General features: G+C 38.2%; 1 protein-coding gene across 1 annotated transcript in view; it reads right to left on the bottom strand.

Annotated features, from left to right (window-relative positions):
* RIT2 (Ras like without CAAX 2) overlaps positions 1-22,215 on the bottom strand; it is a 390,267-nt gene that overhangs the window by 245,659 nt on the left and 122,393 nt on the right. Inside the window, exon 3 of the mRNA XM_055324206.1 lies at positions 2,460-2,533. Coding sequence (XP_055180181.1) covers positions 2,460-2,533 — 74 coding nt within the window. The remainder of the gene's footprint in view (positions 1-2,459; positions 2,534-22,215) is intronic.

The following is a 22,215-nucleotide window of genomic DNA, read 5'->3' as shown; positions in this document are numbered from 1 at the left end:
CATTCAATGTTCTCAAATATACCCTAAAAACTATAATGAACACTTCTGAATGAAATTGAGGAAGACACAAAGAGATGGAAAAAAATTCCTCACATGGATTGGCAGAATTGAAGTATTGTGGAAAATGTCATGTTACCCAGGCAATTTACACGTTTATGCATTCCCTATCAAAATACCATGGACTTTCTTCAGAAGTTAGAACAAGATTATTTAAGATTTGTGTGAAATCAAAAGAGACCCCGAACAGCCATGGGAATTTTTAAAAAAGAAAACCATATCCTGGGGCATCACAATGCAGATTTCAGGTTGTTACTACTAAAGCTGTGTCATCAAGACAGTGTGGTAACTGCACAAAAACAGGACATATAGATCAATGGAACAGAATAGAAGAACCCCAGAATGTGACCCTGAACATTATGGTCAACAAATATACGTTAAAGGAGGAAAGGCGTTCCACTGGAAAAATACAGTCCTCTTCAAAAAATGTGCTGGGAAAATGGACCTCACATGCAGAAGAAGAAACGACCACTCTCTTGCACCATACCCAAAGATAAACTCAAATAGATTGAAAGATCTAAATGTGAGACAAGATTCCTTCAATCCAGAGAGAACTCAGGCAACACCCTTTTTTGAAGTTGGGCCACAGTAACCGAGAAACAACAGTGTATGTTCCTCATACATTTTGGGAATATGAATAATAGGTGAAAGGAATAAAAGGGAAGGAAGGAAATGTGTGAGAAATATGGAAAGGAGCCCAGAACCATAAAGACTTCCTAACTCTGGGAAAAGAACTGGGGGTGGGGAGGGGAGGAGGTGGGGGGTGGGGTGTATGGGTTGACGGGCAACGAGGTGACACTTGACGGATAGCACGTTTATTCTGTATGTTGGTAAATTGAACACCAATAAAATTAATTTATAAAATAAAAAAAAAAAAGAATACCTACTCACATACTGACAGCAGCATTCAAGTTAAATGTGTTCTTAAATCTACAATTTCACTACTTTTTGATGTAGCACTTACAGAGGTACATTAAAGTTTCCCACTATATAGGCTTTCAGATTTATGCTTTTTAAGATTTATACATTTGTCTTGAATATTATACAGCAGAATTTATTTTTCATTTTTTTCTATTATAATATGACATTTTTATACTTTAATAATGCTTTTTGCAATAAAATCTATTTTGTCTAATATTTATACAGTTATACCCAGTTTAGGTTTGGTTACTTTTCGCCTAATTTTTTTCCTAATCACTCTTTGATTTGGCACCTTTCTGTATTCTTATGTCTCTTTTAAACTAAAGAAGTAGAGTTAATTTTGTTCTTTTATTCAATATAATGCCAAAAATTTACTCGACTATTCTGGGAGAGACAGTATATCCGTTTCCATTTATCTTAATTCCTGGTATATTTATTATGCTTCCTTTATCTTCTTTCAACTTTATATTAATTTTTAAATTTATTTTTCCTTACTTCTCTTCTAGTTTTTAAGTTGTATTTGTAAGACTTTTCTTTAAAAAAAAAAAAAAAGTTTTTCGGATCCCTGGGTGGCGCAGCGGTTTAGCGCCTGCCTTTGGCCCAGGGCGCGATCCTGGAGACCCGGGATCGAATCCCACGTCGGGCTCCCGGTGTATGGAGCCTGCTTCTCCCTCTGCCTATGTCTCTGCCCCTCTCTCTCTCTCTGTGTTGTGTGTGTGACTATCATAAATAAAATAAAAAAAACTGAAAAATATCTTAAAAAAATAAACAAATAAAAAAAGTTTTAGGTTTACAAAGTAAAGGTGTTTTATGTCTGGCATTTGATATGTTTATATATAATGATTATATTTAAAGTAGGAAATGAAATAAAATCTCCATCTTCCTCCCAAATACAGCAAGGTTTTGATTCTAACTCTTTTCCCATTTTACGTATAATTGCCGCAGAGTATTTTAGTTCTATATTTTTCTATCACATCAGCTATGCTCTCCTCCTCATCATCTTTCTTCTTGTTCTTATCTACACATCTGTAAATTAGTGTATTAGATTATGCTACATCTTGGTTATGTGACCCATTCCACCTAAGTATATCTAGCCTTGGTTTCATGAGCATATTTGCTAAGTAGACCTTCCCTTTTTTTATGTCACTAAAATTTTTAAATAAAAACTATCACCAGATTAGGGTCTAAGACAAGTTTTGCATACATCTAAGTCAAAGGAAGCTATTCTGTTAATTATATAACCTTAGATGGCAATATTACATCCACACTCATTTTCATATTTCAAAAATTAAAGGAATGTTAAAATATTCTAGTTGGCAATGAGTCACATTTTCCTGCCAATTTTTATTTAATGTCTCATCACTATTGCAAATTTGCTCTTGTCCTGTTTGAATTGTTAAACTCTTCTTTGTGGTAAATGTATTTGAGATTAAAGACTAAACTGGTCTCAGAGATTGGAGAGATCTGAGAAAATTACCTACCTGACCAGCAGTGTCCAAAATGTCCAAGTAAGCTGGCTCATTGTCAATCCTAACCTGGGTCTTATAAGCATCTTCTGAAAAACACAAGACAGAGTTTACATGGAGATATATTCAACTGAAAAGGCATGATCCATTTTTAGATTTTATAACAAAGAATTTCTAAATAGGTTAACTAAGTAAGAGAACCCGATATTCTAGTCAAGTACACAAGGGGAGAAGGATATAACCCAGGAAAACATAAGAAAGAATTTCTGCTTAAAGTGAAGTCAGATTTATTTCTTCTTCATAGGAGAATTATGATCTGAGGTACCTTGGTCCTATTACCTACAGAACAAATCTTGAAACAAATTCATCTGTTTTTCATCATGCACTGCAAATTTGCATTCCAACATCATATTCAATAAAAGACTGAAAGCTTTCCCTCTAAGATCAGGAATAAGACAAGTAGGCCTGCTTTAACTTTTATTTAACATAGTACTAAAGTCCTAGCCAGAGCAATGAAGCAAGAAAAATAAGTAAAAACCATCCAAATTGGAAGAGCAGTAGTAAAATTTTGTTTATAGATAACATGATCATATAAGTAGAAAGCTCTAATTGCATGGCAGTGAGGGTGGGGGGTGGGCTTTTGGAACTTCTAAAAAAAAAAAAAAGCAGTTGCCGGACACAAAAATCAAACACACAGAAGTCAGTTGTGTTTCATACACTGATGATAAACAATCTAAAAGGAAAATAAGGTGTTTTCATCTATAATAGCATCAAAAGGAATCAAATACTTAGGAAGAAACTTAACCAAGAAGGTAAATTGAAATTGTATACCAAAAACTATAATATGTTTGTGTACTTGTTAACTTGTACAAGTTTATACACTCTGGATTCTAAACACTTATCAGGATTCGTAAATTTTTTTTTCCTATTCTGTAGGTTTTTTTAAAAAATAAATTTATTTTTTATTGGTGTTCAATTTGCCAACATACATAACACCCAGTGCTCATCCCGTCAAGTCTCCCCTCAGTGCCCGTCACCCATTCACCCCCACCCCCCTCCCCTTCTTTTAACTATACTAATAATGGCATCTGATGCATGAGAGTTAAATTTTATGGAAAATAATTTATTTTGTTGTTCAAGTTTTTAGTGTCCTAAGGATCTATTCTAAAATCCAAGATTATGAATATTTAACCCTATGTTTTCTTCTAAGATTTTCATAATTTTAGCTTTGCCCTTAAGTCATTGATCCATTTTCAGCTAATTTTTTTTGGGACACCTGGGTGGCTCAGCAGTTGAGCCTCTGCCTTTGGCTCAGGGCGTGATCCCGGGGTCCTGGGATTGAGTCCCACATTGGGCTCCCCACAGACAGCTTGCTTCTCCCTCTGCCTCTGTGAGTCTCTCGTGAATAAATAAAACCTTAAGAATTTTTTATTTGTTGTTTGGTAAGGATATAAATTTATTTTTATACAATACAATCCTATTATCCTTTATTTCTGTAAGATTGGCACTAATGTACCCAATTTCTTATTTGCGTAAACTCTTTTTTAGTCAATCTAGGTAAAGATTTGTCAATTTTGTTCAGCTTTTTGAAAAAGTAACTTAGTATTGATTTTCTCTTGTTTTCTCTATCCACCTCTTCTAATCTTTAGTATTTCCTTCATTCTATTTGCTTGGGGTTTAATTTTATCTCCCCCTCCTCCATTTCTCAAGTTTTAAAGTAAGGTAATTAGAGATTTTTTTTTTTACATTTTATTTATTTATTCATGAGAGACACACACAGAGAGCGAGGTAGAGACACAGGCAGAGGGAGAAGCAGGCTCCATGCAGGAAGCCTGATGTGGGATCAGGCCCTGAGCCAAAGGCAGTCGTTCAATCGCTGACCCACCCAGGGTCCCATATCTTTTTTAATGTGAGCATCTACAGTTATACATTTTCCCTTCAGCACTTCTTTTGCTCCACACAAATTTTGGAATGCTGTGTTTCATTTTCATTAATTTCTAATTATTTTCTAATGCCCTCTGATTTCTTCATTTCTTCAGTGGTTGTTTAACTTCCTCACTTTTGTGTATCTTTGTTTTTCTTCTGCAGTAGATTTCTAGTTTCATTCCATTGTGACTGAAAAAGATACTCTGTATGATTTCAATCTTCTGATATATACTTGAAAAGTCAAGGAATGCTTCATGGGAGAAGTAGCACCTAACCTGAGTAGGAGTTAAGATAAAGTTAAGACAGAGAAAGGCAAACTGAAAGCCAGAATCCCAAATATTATAAAATTGATGAAACAAAGGGGCACCTGGGTGGCTCAGTGAGTTAAACATCTAACTCTTGATTTTAGCTCAGGTCATGACCTCGGAGTCCTGGGATCAAGCCTGATACCCAGCTCCCCACTCAACAGGGAGTCTGCTTGTCTGTCTCTGCCTCTACCCTTCCCCCTGCTCATGCTCTCTCTTAAATAAATACTTTAAAAATGATGAAATAAAAGTAACCTAAATAATTTTAGTGTGATTAAATCCTAGAGTTTAGGGAAGAAAATATAAAATTTAAGAGGTAAATCAGGCTTACCTATGAATATATTAAATGGAATCATATTTCTGACTGTGGTGGTCAGACTGCTGAGGTTTAATCCTGGCTCTTCCACTACCAGCTATCTGATCTTAAGGGGGTGGGAAAATCACTTGGTCTCTCTAAAATGCATAGTACTCATTTGAAGGTTATAATATTTCTATTTAACTCATGGGGTTTTTCAGAAGATTCAGGAAGATAACCCATGGAAGGCATCTAGTACAGTGCCTTGTGTTTAGAATATGCTCAATGCTTATGCACAGTTTTTAAGAAATCTGGACTATCATAACACACATTATCAGATATTTTAGAATGCTCACTTGGGCTGAATTGTGGTGAATAGATTTTAAGGTGGGAAACTAGAAAGATTAAGTTGATATTAGTAACCTAAGTGAGAAAAGATGGTGGCCTGTATTATGACAGTGGCAATAGGGTGGAAAAAGAGTGGACAAAAAAAAAAAAAGAAGAGAAGAGAAGAGAAGAGAAGAGAAGAGAAGAGAAGGAGAAGAGAAGAGAAGAGAAGAGAAGAGAAAGAAGAGAAGAGAAGAGAAGAGAAAGAAGAGAAGAGAAAAGAGAAAAAGAGTGGACAGTTTTGCAAGATATTTAGAAGGTTGAAACTATAGCACTTAATAGTATATAGGGGCCAAGGAAGGAGGATGATGCAAGAGTAGCTCCCCAATTTCTGAAATTTGCAGATGGGCAGATAGCTAGGGTGTTTACTCAGGGAGGAAAGGAGGACCACCACAAATGAAACTTAGAAAAAGACTTTGCCATGTCTCCGTAATTCAAGTGGAAACAGTAAGTGCCTGGGTCTGAAGCTCTGGGAGAGATCTGAGGGTTTTATTTCATTAAATCCATTTATTTTCTCATTTCTTCCAATCATGATTGGAAACATGGTTGGACCTCCTGAGCCTGGAATTCAAACTCCTAGAATCTGGCTATAGCTTCTGTTTTATCCACAATTTATGTTGTAAGTAAAGAGCAACTGAACTACTACTAAAAGCATTTAAAACAGCATTGAATTTTGGCACAACTTCAATAATTATTCATACTGTTGATTTTGAACCACAAATGAGTTATTTTCAGAACTTTTGGTTTACAAATAATAACATTCAATAAAGGAGGCACTTTTGAAAATGAGCACTTCCTCAAAATTAGGTTTTTGCTTGCTGTTGGAGATATGAAGATAGACCCACACATGCACACACAATTAGGTCTCTACTCCTAAAAACTTAATTATGATGAAAGACATACACATGTAATGGGATGTTAAGATTCAATAATTTATAGGACATATACCTTACCCTTTTCAAGGAAATTCATTTCTTATGACTGTGCTCCAGAAATAAAGTTGTGGGAAGTATAACTTGCAGGGTTGTCAATCTGGTGTTGTTTTAGCAACTACCAGCCATTTTATAACACCATTCAGTATATGGACAACCACATAGTCTATTTTCCATTCTACCACTCTTTGTTCTTTCACTGATCTTGCTCTTACACAAGAGAAATCTTGTGGATTTTTTTTTTAATGTATGTAGTTGTTTTTCAATTTCATAGGGAAATAAGAATAGTCACTCTGAAAAGAATGCTGTGACCTGAGAATCACATGTGAGTCTTTCAGATTTCATGTTTGTTTATTTAACTCAAAGGCCCCAAAAGGAGCCTGCTGAGGCCAGGAGCATGCTGAGTAATCCGGACGAGAACTGCTCTGTGTGATTATCTGAGCCTTAGATAAACCCAGCACATGAAACGTATATCAAATAAAAGCTTCTCCTGGGATCAGAAAACCCCTTCAAAGAGACTTGATGTGAATTGGCTGGAAATTAAGCCAGGCCTTCTATCCAAGATTTCTTTCTCTCTTTTAAGAAGTGTCTATCACAGTACACATTCCAGTGTTGTGAATCTAGGTCACCTCCCTGGCCTCCATAGCAACTAATCCCTTTCATTTCCTTCCAATAAACAATCTTCCCTCCTGTTTCCATCCATCCACTCCCTTTGAGACCTCCCATGTAGAAATGCAGTGACAGAAATACTCTCTTGAATACATATAAACACCTCCCTGAATTTCAATCATCTGCCTATAGATGCAACCCTGAAGTGAGCTCATTTATCTTCCAAAGCAAGAGGCCAAATGTATACAAAGCTTTATCAGGCAGAAATAGTAGCAACTGCCTGCTATGTTGTTTGCACTGAAAAGCACAATGGAGCTACATTCTTAGAGGTATCTCTAAAATTCCACCTTAAATTCTAAAATTCTACCTTAAATGCCACTTTAAAATTCATTTGAAAACACTGGTTTTTGATATTCTTGCTTCTCTTAGGATAGGTCTTCAGTGTCCTTCTCCGGAAATTTACAGGAGAAAATTACCAAAGACCTGTATTAAAAAACCTCACATCCATCACTAAGTTTTACTGTTATAATTGGCCAACCACTTAATCTTACCTGTAAGGAGTTAATAGTACATGCTTGTCAATGTATAGGAAGGAGTTCTAGAAGGATCAACTAAAGTGGAATATAAAATGGTGTGAGAAAGAGAAAAGGAAGGAAACCACAATTCAAACTCAAGGCATGTTATTTAGTAACTTTTTAAAAAATATTGCTTTAAGTTAATCATAAAATCATATTAAAATTAAACCACTTCTACTTCTGCCATTTGTATTTACATATGTGGGAATGTTTTTTTTCCCCCCAACATGTAGATCAGAGATTTTGTTAGTATAGGTTAGTATAGGTCTACAGTAATCTTCCAAAATATTAATGTTTATATAAAAAACTTTAAGATGTTCATTTAATTCCTTTGCAGAATATATTTAAATATCTTTAAAGTATGTTTTTATAAATATGAAATTGGAATCATTTAAAACCGCAGTAAAAAACAGAAAATAATAGGTTATTCTTGAATTTTCATCAGAAGACTCTTTAAAAAAAAATCTTAAGATACTTGAGTAATTTTTACATGGTTTACCTGAAAGCCTGAAATGTATGATAACTGGTATTACATTCAAGATATATTTCCATAACTCTGAGGTAGTATACATCTCTAAGATATTAATCGTTAATTCAGTTCTTTAAAAAATATGTAGGTTCAGGTTCAGATCATTTATAACAACTTTCTCAACGAATTTCCTAAATAAATCATCCTAATTGTGTATATGTTTATAAAGCAGATACATCTTGGAACAAAGTACACTGGAAACTTTCTCTTGAACAGAAAGAAACCATGGCTGAATCAGTATTGATATAAATCTAATGTATCAAATATGTGCTTCAGTAATCATCTGTGCTGCACACACTGATGGGCACAGAATCTACCATGTTGAGGAAGATAGTGGATTTCTATCCACACAGTGGATACTCTTGGGAGAATACATAAACAGGCAATTGTACTGTACTGGAATGAGTGCTCCATTATAGAAGCATTCGAAATGTGCTTATTTAGGAAGACAGCAAAAGACACCAAGCTGAAGTTGAGCTAAGGTCAGTCCTCAAAAGCAGCAGATAGAAAATAGAGTTTACAAGAGGGAGGCCTGGTAAGAGGCCAAGAAAGACAGGGAATTGCATGGATTCTAGCACAGCCCCTCCTCTTGAACATAAACATGCAGTGAAATCAATTGAGGGTATATATGCCTGCTGGATTTCAAAAAGGATTTGAAAAGTAGCTGAATTCAGCTTCAGAAAAGACTCAGTAAATGAGAACACACTTTCCTACCATGGTAATAAGAGCTGAAGAAAGGGCTGTCATTAGAAACTAAGTCCTGGAAATTCATGGGAATTTTCAGGCAGAATCTCGATTTTTTTCCTCATGCTACAAAATTGAGGACTGGGCCAAATTTATCTATGTTCGGGAGGGGTAAGTACTCTGTGATGATGCTGGAGTTACACAGCAATTGGAATCTTTCCAATAGACATAGAAGCCCATTCTAGGGGGTGATTTCATACCAGTCAGCATTTCCCTGCTGCTCCCAGGGAAATGCCCAATGTCATTACTCTGGGAAGTTTAACTCCAAGGTGGACAACCACATGCATTCCGTAGGGTCCTCAGGTAGATTTTTCCACATAAGACCTTTTGAGGTGGTATAAGCAGGAGTGCTTCCGTTTGGAGTCAGAGGACACCACCTGGAGATTTCCACCTGCAGAAGGCCACTACTGGTAGATGCCATTCCAAACAACGGCTTCTCACAGCAAGGATAAGCCAACAGGTCCTTAAAGAGAGGTAATAGTCCCCATTACTGAGTAGACCTGCAGTCTGGCAAGGCGTCGCAATTCTTCCCCCAAAACTGTCACCTACAGAAAATATTTCGGGACATAGATATCCTCTCAATGGTAGAGACTTCTAACCCTTTCCTTTCAGCCAGTTAGAGGGGTTTCGTGGGAAACCTGATTTCTTGGCTCTCTTCTGCTACATAGAAATGAGAGGTAACAGGATTGGGCTACACTGACATTGAAACTTTGAAGTCCTTGGTTTCTACCTCACTCATTTTGGGATGAGGAAAAGAAGAGTAGATTTCTCCTCTCCAGCTCCTTTAGCAAGACATGACAACATCTCATTTCTACCTTTCTTGTTCCCATTCATTGTAATCATGATGAATGGCTACATGATCCTAAGGCCATGATCTGTGGAATGGTTGTCCCTGATTTTAAAAGAGAATGCATTTCCATACAGACTATTTCTTCACAGAGATAACTGGCTTTCATGGTGAGAGCAATTTTGGGAGTCCCATAATTTCTCCAGCTCTCTCCCTTCCCTTGATGGACACTTTCAGAAGGGTTCCAAGAACTCCTGGAGCCCACAGATACAGTATGAGAACATCTAGTGCCAGAGATTTGATTTATTCCAAGACCAACGTTCCTGGGAAGATGAGACAGATGTACTTTTCCCTATGCCTCCTGCTCCATACAACATAAAACCATGAAATTTATTTATAGGACAAACTCAAGACTCTGAAAGGTGGAGAGGAAAAGGCAATCTGCCTAGGAACTTCAGGATCCAAGTAATAACCCAGTGGGGAGTTCTCTGGGTTCTCTCTTTGCCTCAGGCTTGGAACTGAAAAAGCTGGCAGCCTGGAAATACTAATGGGTACAGAAAAAACAAAAGCCCAGGAGAAATGAAGCAGAGTAGCCAGTCAGGAAACTCTTAGATTATAACCCACCTAATAGTAAACCAACTTAGAACTCTCAAAAAAAAAAAAAAAAAAAAAAAAAAAAAAACTTAGATGTAAGTAGAACAAAATATGTGTAGGTCTTATAGGCTAAAAGCCATTTAATACTGATGAAAGAAATTTTTTAAAAATCTTAATGCAGAGACATACCATTCTCATGACTTAGAGGCTTCAACATGGTAAATATGTTGATTCTCAATAATTGATGTAAAGATTGAGCACAATTCCTATCAAAGTCTTGGAGAATGTATGTGTACATGTGGATATGGGCAAAATTCTTAAGTTTTTTCTTAATAAATTTATTTTTTATTGGTGATCAATTTGCCAACATACAGAATAACACCCAGTGCTCATCCCATCAAGTGCCCCGCTCAGAGCCCGTCACCCATTCACCCCCATCCCCCGCCCTCCTCCCCTTCCACCACCCCTAGTTCGTTTCCCAGAGATAGGAGTCTTTATGTTCTGTCTCCCTTTCTGATATTTCCCACTCATTTCTTCTCCTTTCCCTTTATTCCCTTTCACTATTATTTATATTCCCCATATGAATGAGACCATACACTGTTTGTCCTTCTCCGATTGACTTATTTCACTCAGCATAATACCCTCCAGTTCCATCCACGTCGAAGCAAATGGTGGGTATTTGTCATTTCTAATGACTGAGTAATATTCCATTGTATACATAAACCACATCTTCTTTATCCATTCATCTTTCAGATGGACACTGAGGCTCCTTCCACAGTTTGGCTATTGTGGACATTGCTGCTAGAAACATCGGGGTGCAGGTGTCCCAGCGTTTCATTGCATCTGAATCTTTGGGGTAAATCCCCAACAGTGCAATTGCTGGGTCGTAGGGCAGGTCTATTTTTAACTCTTTGAGGAACCTCCACACAGTTTTCCAGAGTGGCTGCACCAGTTCACATTCCCACCAACAGTGTAAGAGGGTTCCCTTTTCTCCGCATCCTCTCCAACATTTGTGGTTTCCTGCCTTGTTAATTTTCCCCATTCTCACTGGTGTGAGGTGGTATCTCATTGTGGTTTTGATTTGTATTTCCCTGATGGCAAGTGATGCAGAGCATTTTCTCATGTGCATGTTGGCCATGTCTATGTCTTCCTCTGTGAGATTTCTCTTCATGTCTTTTGCCCATTTCATGATTGGATTGTTTGTTTCTTTGCTGTTGAGTTTAATAAGTTCTTTATAGATCTTGGAAACTAGCCCTTTATCTGATAGTATTTGCAAATATCTTCTCCCATTCTGTAGGTTGTCTTGTGAGTTTTGTTGACTGTATCCTTTGCTGTGCAAAAGCTTCTTATCTTGATGAAGTCCCAATAGTTCATTTTTGCTTTTGTTTCTTTTGCCTTCGTGGATATATCTTGCAAGAAGTTACTGTGGCCAAGTTCAAAAAGGGTGTTGCCTGTGTTCTCCTCTAGGATTTTGATGGACTCTTGTCTCACATTTAGATCTTTCATCCATTTTGAGTTTATCTTTGTGTATGGTGCAAGAGAGTGGTCTAGTTTCATTCTTCTGCATGTGGATGTCCAATTTCCCAGCACCACTTATTGAAGAGACTGTCTTTCTTCCAGTGGATAGTCTTTCCTCCTTTATCGAATATTAGTTGACCATAAAGTTCAGGGTCCACTTCTGGGTTCTCTATTCTGTTCCATTGATCTATGTGTCTGTTTTTGTGCCAGTACCACACTGTCTTGATGACCACAGCTTTGTAGTACAACCTGAAATCTGGCATTGTGATGCCCCCAGCTATGGTTTTCTTTTTTAAAATTCCCCTGGCTATTCGGGGTCTTTTCTGATTCCACACAAATCTTAAAATAATTTGTTCTAACTCTCTGAAGAAAGTCCATGGTATTTTGATAGGGATTGCATTAAACGTGTAAATTGCCCTGGGTAACATTGACATTTTCACAATATTAATTCTGCCAATCCATGAGCAGGAATATTTTTCCATCTCTTTGTGTCTTCCTCAATTTCTTGCAGAAAGGTTCTATAGTTTTTAGGGTATAGATCCTTTACCTCTTTGGTTAGGTTTATTCCTAGGTATCTTATGCTTTTGGGTGCAATTGTAAATGGGATTGACTCCTTAATTTCTCTTTCCTCAGTCTCATTGTTAGTGTATAGAAATGCCACTGATTTCTGGGCATTGATTTTGTATCCTGCCACGCTACTAAATTGCTGTATGAGTTCTAGCAATCTTGGGGTGGAGGCTTTTGGGTTTTCTATGTAGAGTATCATGTCATCGGCGAAGAGGGACAATTTGACTTCTTTTTTGCCAATTTGAATTCCTTTAATGTCTTTTTGTTGTCTGATTGCTGAGGCTAGGACTTCCAGTACTATGTTGAATAGCAGTGGTGAGAGTGGACATCCCTGTCTTGTTCCTGATCTTAGGAGAAAGGCTCCTAGTGCTTCCCCATTGAGAATGATATTTGCTGTGGGCTTTTCGTAGATGGCTTTTAAGATGTTGAGGAATGTTCCCTCTATCCCTACACTCTGAAGAGTTTTGATCAGGAATGGATGCTGTATTTTGTCAAATGCTTTCTCTGCATCTAATGAGAGGATCATATGGTTCTTGGTTTTTCTCTTGCTGATATGATGAATCACATTGATTGTTTTACGAGGGTTGAACCAGCCTTGTGTCCTGGGGATAAATCCTACTTGGTCATGAAGAATAATTTTATTAATGTACTGTTGGATCCTATTGGCTAGTATCTTGTTGAGAATTTTTGCATCCATGTTCATCAGGGATATTGGTCTGTTATCTCCTTTTTGGTGGGGTCTTTGTCTGGTTTTGGAATTAAGGTGATGCTGGCCTCATAGAATGAGTTTGGAAGTACTCCATCTCTTTCTATCTTTCCAAACAGCTTTAGTAGAATAGGTGTGGTTTCTTCTTTAAACGTTTGATAAAATTCCCCTGGGAAGCCATCTGGCCCTGGACTGTTGTGTCTTGGGAGGTTTTTGATGACTTCTTCAATTTCCTCCCTGGTTATTGTCCTGTTCAGGTTTTCTCTTTCTTCCTGTTCCAGTTTTGGTAGTTTGTGGCTTTCCAGCAATGCGTCCATTTCTTCTAGATTGCCTAATTTATTGGCGTAGAGCTGTTCATAATATGTTTTTAAAATCGTTTGTATTTCCTTGGTGTTGGTAGTGAGCTCTCCTTTCTCATTCATGATTTTATTAATTTGAGTCTTCTCTCTCTTCTTTTTAATAAGGCTGGCTAATGTTTTATCTATCTTATTAATTCTTTCAAAGAACCAACTCCTGGTTTTGTTCATCTGTTCCACAGTTCTTCTGGTCTCGATTTCATTGAGTTCTGCTCGAATCTTTATTAACTCTTCTTCTGCTGGGTGTAGAATCTTTTTGCTGTTTTTTCTCTAGCTCTTTTACGTGTAAGGTTAGCTTTTGTATTTGAGTTCTTTCCAGTTTTTGAATGGATGCTTGTATTGTGACGTATTTCCCCCTTAGGACTGCTTTTGCTACATCCCAAAGATTTTGAATGGTTGCATCTTCATTCTCATTAGTTTCCATGAATCTTTTTAATTCTTCCTTAATTTCCTGGTTGACCCTTTCATCTTTTAGCAGGATGGTCCTTAACCTCCACGTGTTTGAGGTCCTTCCAAACTTCTTGTGGTGATTTAGTTCTAATTTCAAGGCATTATGGTCTGAGAATATGCAGGGGACGATCCCAATCTTTTGGTATCGGTTCAGACCCGATTTGTGAGCCAGTATGTGGTTTATTCTGGAGAAAGTTCCATGTGCACTTGAGAAGAATGTGTATTCAGTTGAGTTTGGATGTAAAGTTCTGTAGATATCTGTGAAATCCATCTGGTCCAGTGTATCATTTAAAGCTCTCGTTTCTTTGGAGATGTTGTGCTTAGAAGACCTATCGAGTATAGAAAGCGCTACATTGAAGTAACCAAGTATTAGTGTATTATTACCTAAGTATTTCTTCACTTCGGTTATTAATTGATTGATATGCTTGGCAGCTCCCACATTCGGGCATATATATTGAGGATTAAGTCCTCTTGTTGGATAGATCCTTTAAGTATGATATAGTGTCCCTCTTCATCTCTCACTACAGTCTTCGGGGTAAATTTTAGTTTATCTGATATAAGGATGGCTACTCCTGCTTTCTTTTGAGGGCCATTGGAATGGTAAACGGTTCTCCAACCTTTTATTTTCAGGCTGTAGGTGTCCTTCTGTCTAAAATGAGTCTCTTGTAGACAGCAAATAGATGGGTCCTGCTTTTTTATCCAGTCTGAAACTCTGTGCCTTTTGATGGGGTCATTAAGCTCGTTCACATTCAGAGTTACTATTGAGAGATATGAGTTTAGTGTCACCATGATATCTATTCAGTCCTTGTTTTTGTGGATTGTTCCACTGAACTTCTTCTTAAAGGGGAATTTTAAGAGTCCCCCTTAAAATTTCTTGCAGAGCTGGTTTGGAGGTCACATGTTCTTTCAGTTCCTGCCTGTCTTGGAAGCTCTTTATCTCTCCTTCCATTTTGAATGAGAACCTTGCTGGATAAAGTATTCTTGGTTGCATGTTCTTCTCATTTAGGACCCTGAATATATCCTGCCAGCCCTTTCTGGCCTACCAGGTCTCTGTGGATAGGTCTGCTGTTACCCTAATACTCTTCCCCATAAAAGTCAGGGATTTCTTATCTCTTGCTGCTTTAAGGATCTTCTCTTTATTTTTGGAATTTGCAAGCTTCACTATTAAATGTTGAGGTGTTGAACGGTTTTTATTGATTTTAGGGGGGGATCTCTCTATTTCCTGGATCTGAATGCCTGTTTCCCTTCCCCGATTAGGAAAGTTTTCAGCTAGGATTTGTTCAAATACATATTCTGGCCCTCTGTCCCTTTCGGCGCCCTCGGGAACCCCAATTAAACGTAGGTTTTTCTTCCTTAGACTGTCATTTATTTCCCTTAATCTGTCTTCATGGTCTTTTAATTGTTGTCTCTTTTTTCCTCAGTTTCCCTCTTTGCCATTAACTTGTCTTCTATGTCACTCACTCGTTCTTCCACCTCGTTAACCCTCGTCGTTAGGACTTCTAGTTTGGATTGCATCTCATTCAATTGATTTTTAATTTCTGCCTGATTGGATCTAAATTCTGCAGTCATGAAGTCTCTTGAGTCCTTAATGCTTTTTTCTAGAGCCACCAGTAGCTGTATAATAGTGCTTCTGAATTGGCTTTCTGACATTGAATTGTAATCCAGATTTTGTAACTCTGTGGGAGAGAGGGCTGTTTCTGATTCTTTCTTTTGAGGTGAGGTTTTCCTTCTGTCATTTTGCTCAGTGTAGAGTGGCCAAAAGCAAGTTGTATTGGGATAAGGAGAAAAAGAGAGGAGAGAAAGAAGGAAAGGAAAGAGAAAAAGAAAAAAGAAAAAAGGAAGAAAAAAAGAAAAAAAAAGATGAAAAAGAAAGAAAGGAAAAAAAAGGGGTGGGGGAAGGAAACAAATCAAATAGCAAAAAACAAACAAACAAACAAACAAAACACGGGGGCGTATCTTCTGATTCTGTAGACTTTAAGTCCCTTGACTTCCCCTGGAACTGGTCCGTCCAGCTGGTCTTCTGGGGGAGGGGCCTGCTGTGCTGATTTTCAGGTGTTAGCACTTGGGGGAGCTGCTCTGCCCCTGCCTGGTGCAGGGCTCAGTGGGGGTTGTTTACCCCGTGAGGCCCCAGGAGGAACAACCCCAGGGGTGGGGCCAGCTCTGGAGCCCTGGAGTCAGCCCCCGCAGTAACTACGGGGCTCTCTATCTGCAAGGCCTGGAGGCTCCGGGGCGGGGCCGCTGATCTGCTCAGCTCGGGGCAGGAGCGTCCTTGCTGTCCTGGGCCCTCCCGGCCTCTGCCTGTCCCGGGGGAGGCCGGATCCTGGGCTGTGTCCCGGCGCCCTGTGCTCCGGGGCCTGCGCTGTGGATTCGCGCTCCCGCCCCGCAGCCCCCTCCGCGGAGCCGCTCCCGAGCCCCTCCGAGCTGCTCCGGCGTCCCGCCGTGCGCGCTGCAGCCCTTAGGGAGCTCGGCGCACTCTCCCGGCGCGCAGGTGTCTGTTAGTGTCCCCGGGAGCCCGAGGGCATCCCCGCCCTCCTGGGTCCTGCTCCAACTCCCTGCGAGCCCCTTTCCGCCCGGGAAGGTTGGTGCAGCTCCTGCTCCTCCGGGACGGGGCTCTCCTGTCCTGGGGACACTCGCCCCGGCCTCAGCCCGGCTCCTCGCGGGGCCCCTCCCCCTCGGAGGCCTTTTGTTTCTTTATTTCTTTTTCCCCGTCTTCCTACCTTGATAGAAGCGCGAACTCTTCTCACTGTAGCATTCCAGCTGGTCTCTCTTTAAATCTCAGGCCGAATTCGTAGATTTTCAGGATAATTTGAAGGTTATCTAGGTAATTTGGTGTGGACAGGTGATTTGGGGACCCTACTCTTCCGCCATCTTGCCCCTCCTCCCCCAAGTGTTTTTTTTTTTTTTTTTTTTTTTTATGAAAGAGAAAAACTAAAAAAGTTAAACATTTTGAAAAAGCAAAGTAGGAATATCACATTTTATACACAAATTAATCTAAAATGGATCATAAGCCTAAACATAAAACTATCAAACTTTAAAAAAAAAAAAAAACATGGAAAAAATCTTCAAGATACAGTGCTAGGCAAAATCTTAGACTTCACACAGAGTCCATAAAAGGAAAAGTTTATAAATTGGACTTCAAAATTTTAAAACATGGCTTTTGTTCTATAAAAGACCCCATTAAGATTTTTAAAAATTAAAGCTATGCTAAAATGGGAGTAAATATTTGCAAACCCCATATCTGATCAAAGGCTTCTATTTAGCATGTACAAAGAATTCTCAAACCTCAACAATATTCTATTTAGAGAGTGAACAAAAGCCATGAAGAGACATTCCATGAAACATACATGGCAAATGAACACATAAAACATCTGTTTTGACATTATTAGCCTCAGCTGGCATCATGGGCATGCCACCTGTTCAGTCATACAGTACTCTATGCCTGGAAGGGTCTGTGCTTGGTTTGAGGCTTTGCTGTCACTGTGATTCTTAATTTTAGAATAAGAAGTCTGCACTTTTTCTTGCACTGGACACCAAAAATCAAAGAGGTGATTCTGATTACAATAATGCAGGGAAAGTGGCCAATAGCTGCAAAGTTGAAAATAAGAATCCAAACTAAATTGGGTTTGTGAAATCTTTTAGGAACTTGAATTCAAATTAGAGGCACCAGGACACAGTGACACTGATGGTGAAAAAAATGAATACCAAGCTGAATACATTAGTGGAAGACCACACTCCTCAGACCATCTTAGTTGTTTCAGGATAGAATCTGATTCATTCTGGAGATACTACCTCAAGATAATTGAAATGGAAGTCTGTTGTTAAAAATTATTAGCCTTAGGTAAGTGCAGATTAAAACCATAATGAGCTATTACTCCATATCTATCAGAAGGACTTGTAAAAAAGTTATAAGACTTAATACTGGTAAGGATGTGGAAACAGGGGATTACTGATAAAAATCTTTTGCTGTGTATATTTTTAAAAAGATATTTCACATGCTGGGGTGTGTAGGTGGTTCAGTTGGTTAAGTGTCTGCCTCTTGGTTTGGCTCAGGTAAGGATCTCATGGATTATGAGATTGAGCCCCTACCCTAGGCTCCCTGCTCAGCAAAGAGTCTCTGCCTCTGACCCTCCCCCCTTATGTGTTTGCATGCGTGTGTGCTCTCTAAAATAAAATATTTGATTATATATATATATATATATATATATATCAGTCTTGGAAAATATATATGTATATTCCACATGAAATATGTAAAGCAGCAATTGCATTCTTGGGCACTTATTATGGAGAAATGAAGACTTACATTCATATAAAGATACTCATTTTTTCCCCTAAGTTGTTTGTAGTGGCTTTATTCATAATAGCTAAAAATGGGAAACATGTCAAATATATATATATATTTTTAAGATTTTTTTATTCTGAGAGACACAGAGAGAGGCAGAGACACAGGCAGAGGGAGAAGCAGGCTCCATGCAGGAAGCCCGATGTAGGACTCAATCCCCAAACTCTAGGATCACACCCTGAGCCAAAGGCAGATGGTCAACCACTGAGCCACCCAGGCTTCCAGTCAAATATATTTCAATGGGTGAATACAATGTGCTATACCCATATCATGGAATACTAACTATTCAACAATTAAAAAAAAAAGGAATGGAAGGTTGATATATGCAACAGCCTTGATGAATCTCCACAAGTATGCTAATTGAAACAAGCCAATTCCAGAAGGTTACATATTCTATGATTCTGTTTATATGATAATTTGTGAAGTGACACAATTATAGTATGTATGACAGATAAGTGTTTGCTGGGCATTATGAAGGGAGTGGGTGTTGTTTTCAAAGTCTATGTAAAGGATCCTTGTGGTCATGGAAATGTTCGGTATCTTGACTATCTGTATCTTGATTGTGATGTTGTATTAAGTTGAAAAGTGCTACTATTGAGGGGAACTCGGTAAAAAGACATAGAATCCTTTTCTTACAGTGCCATATGAATTTATAATTATCTCAAAATAAAATAGATTATCTGCTTATGTAGAAAAAAATCTAAAATTTCAAAAACTTTTTAGCAAACTAGGTATAGAGGCAGCTTGCTTTACTTCTAGTACTGAGTAGTTAAATAAAATTTAAAGCAAACATTATGATTAATGAACAAGTACTAAAACCATTCACTTAGATTGGATATAAGATGAGAATTTTCATTATAAATATACTTTATGTTGGTGGTCCCACCTGTTCAGTTAGGCAAAAATATGGCTGGTGTAAAAAAAAGTTTCAAAAGATGAAATGTCACCATTCATAGAAAATGTCTTTTAGGTTTGTAGAACTTTCAAAGATTCCGTAGATAAATTCATATATTACTAATAAGTTAGCTAAATTGATTTATTCAATCAATTTTCTGGAAACAAGGTCAATACAGAAAAAAATCACAAGTAACAAAGAGAATAAGTGAAACTATGGTATTAACATAGCATCAAAAAATATCACATCTTTGGACGCCTGAGTGGCTCAGCGGTTAAAGCGTCTGCCTTTGGCTCAGAGCATGATCCTGGGGTCCTGGGATGAAGTCCCCACATGGGGCTCCCTGTATGGAGCCTGTTTCTCCCTCTGCCTGTGTCTGCGCCTCTCTCTCTCTCTCTCTCTTTCTGTGTCTCATGAATAAATAAAATCTTTTAAAATATCACATCTCAAAGAATAAATCTTGCAAAAGTTTTGCAAGACTTCTTAGGAAGTTGTAAGACATTATGACAAGAATTAAAGATGACATAGTAAGAAGTATATACCATGTTTATGAATCAGTAGATTAAATATTTTAATGAGGTCAATTTTCCCCTAATTGATCTATAAACACATTATCAAACAGACTTGAGTGGTGGGGGGATGTGTATAGATTCACCAACTGATTTTAAATCAATATGGAAATGAAAACGGACAAAAGTAGTTGAAACAATCTCCAAAAAAGAACATAAGCTCTACCATATATCAAGACTTACTGTTAATTTACAGCAATTAAAGGTGATATTATATTGGCACACAAAAATAAACTGACAGAATGAGAACCCACATACTAATGAATACTTTTTTTTCTTTTGGAGGACAGAATTGGCATTTCAAAGCAATAGGAAAAGTATTTTCAATAGCACTGTCAAACAGGTATAAAATATTGAAGATAACAGAAGCCTACTGCTATCTCAATATATACAGAAATCAATTCTAGCCTGGGTTGTGTGTAACTATGGCAAATAAAACTTCTAGGAGATACTGTAGGAGAATACCTTCATGGTTTGGAGTGATAAGACTTCTTAATAACTAATATAAACACTAAGTATAAAAGATTAACAAATTAGAATTTCTACAAATCCCTCAAAGAGTCAATCTTCTCCAATAAAAAGTAGGTAAGATATTGAGGGATTATTTTTTAAAGTAATAGCATTTATTACTATCATTCATTAAGCACTGAAATTGTGCTAGTGTGATAAATATATTTCACATTAATCATATCATTTAAATATTGTAATAACCATATGAAGAATTATTCTCACCTCCAGTTATGGATGAAAAGTTAAAGGTCATAGAAGTTACATCACTTGCCCATTATTACACAACTTGTAAAGAAAAAGCATGCTATTTTAGAAAAATTTTCCCTTATCCATTTATGGATAAGAGGCACCAGGGATGTGAAGATCAATAGCAACATGGCCCTTGTCTTTTTTTTTTTAATTTTTAAATTTTTTTTTATGATAGTCACACACGCACAGAGAGAGAGAGAGAGAGAGAGAGAGGCAGAGGGAGAAGCAGGCTCCATGCACCGGGAGCCGGACGTGGGATTCGATCCCGGGTCTCCAGGATCGCGCCCTGGGCCAAAGGCAGGCGCTAAACCGCTGCGCCACCCAGGGATCTTTTTTTTTTTTTTTAAGATTTTATTTATTTATTCATGAGAGAGACAGAGAGAGAGAGGGGCAGTGACACAGGCAGAGGGAAAAGTAGGCTCCATTCAGGGAGCCTGACATGGGACTCGATCCCAGGACTCCAGGATCACACCCCGGGCAAAAGGTAGGCGCTAAACCGCTGAGCCACCCAGGGATCACCCTGGCCCTTGTCCTTAAATGAGAACACAAATGAAGTATAACAAAGTCTCTCTGGAGTTGGAGGTTGGTAAATAGGCAAAGACTTAGGGGAGGTGACCCCTGAGCTATCTTAGAAATTATCTCACTGAGAAGGGTAGGGAAATAAAAATATCCTAGGTGGAAAGAAGAATATCAAAAAGAGTATAAAGTTACTTCCTCTTCTTTCCCTTCCTTGGGGTTAGGAGGTATTGATAGTGACACCAGGGTTTGAGGAGAACAGTAAAAAATATGAGATGCCAGGACACCTGGGTGGCTCAGCAGTTAAGTGTCTGCCTTTGGCTCAGGGCCTGATCCTGGAATCCCAGGATTGAGTCCCACATCGGGCTCCCTGCATAGAGCCTGCTTCTCCCTCTGCCTGTGTCTCTGCCTTTCTCTCTCTGTCTCTCTCTCTCTCTCTCTGGCTCTCATGAATAAATAAAAGTCTTCTAAAAAACAAAAACAAAAATATTGGATGCCTCACAGATTTTCTTAGGACCATGCTAACTTTTCAATTTAAAATTCTTAATTTTAAATTTTTTTAAAGATTTTATTTATTCATAGAGACACAGCTAGAGAGAGAGGCAGAGACACAGGCAGAGGGAGAAGCAGGCACCATGCAGGGAGCCAGACGTGGGACTCGATCCCGGGTCTCCAGGATCACTCCCTGGGCCGCAGGTGGTGCTAAACCGCTGCGCCACTGGGGCTGCCCCAAAATTCTTAATTTTCAATTTTAAAACTGCTCCAATTTTAATAAATGTAAAGTGAGATTCAGATGGCTGATAAATTTAAAGCTGTACAACCTTCCTAATGATCAGTAAAAAGTGAAAAGTACAGGATACAAATGTTCTCACAAGAGGACAGCAGATTTAAAAAACTGACAATACCAAATATTGCACTGCTGGAACCATGGAGAATGGTCATCTACTACCAGGGACACATAAACAGAAAACTGTCTAGAACTGTCTGCTAAAGCTCATCATACTATAACATGTGTTACATGGAATTGTTGGTCTCACTTCTTCTCTGTATGGATATTGTATCTGTACACCTTACCATGGAGTGTAGGTGTACTTACACCTTATAGGGCATGGAGTATACTTACCCATTCTTTGATTTTTAAGCTTGATCATATGACCTACCTTGGCTAGTGGAATGCCAATGGATGTGATATGAGGCATAAAATATACATGTGCAAAGGGACTCATGCTCTTTGATTCTTTTATCACCATAAAATTATACCCTGAGATACCCACTGGTTTCAGAAGATAAATACTAGTTTAAAGGCAAGACATTCCAACTAACAGAGGTGAGGGAAAAATAGGTTTTTACCAGATTTGGGGCAGTCTGTTATAAGCATTTGCATGCATCAAGAATATATACACATGTGCACAA

Source organism: Nyctereutes procyonoides, unplaced genomic scaffold (genome assembly GCF_905146905.1).
Source record: "Nyctereutes procyonoides isolate TBG_1078 unplaced genomic scaffold, NYPRO_anot_genome, whole genome shotgun sequence".
Lineage (NCBI taxonomy): Eukaryota > Metazoa > Chordata > Mammalia > Carnivora > Canidae > Nyctereutes > Nyctereutes procyonoides.
Note: the sequence above shows the minus strand (reverse complement) of the source record. Positions and strands in the feature narration are given on the sequence as shown.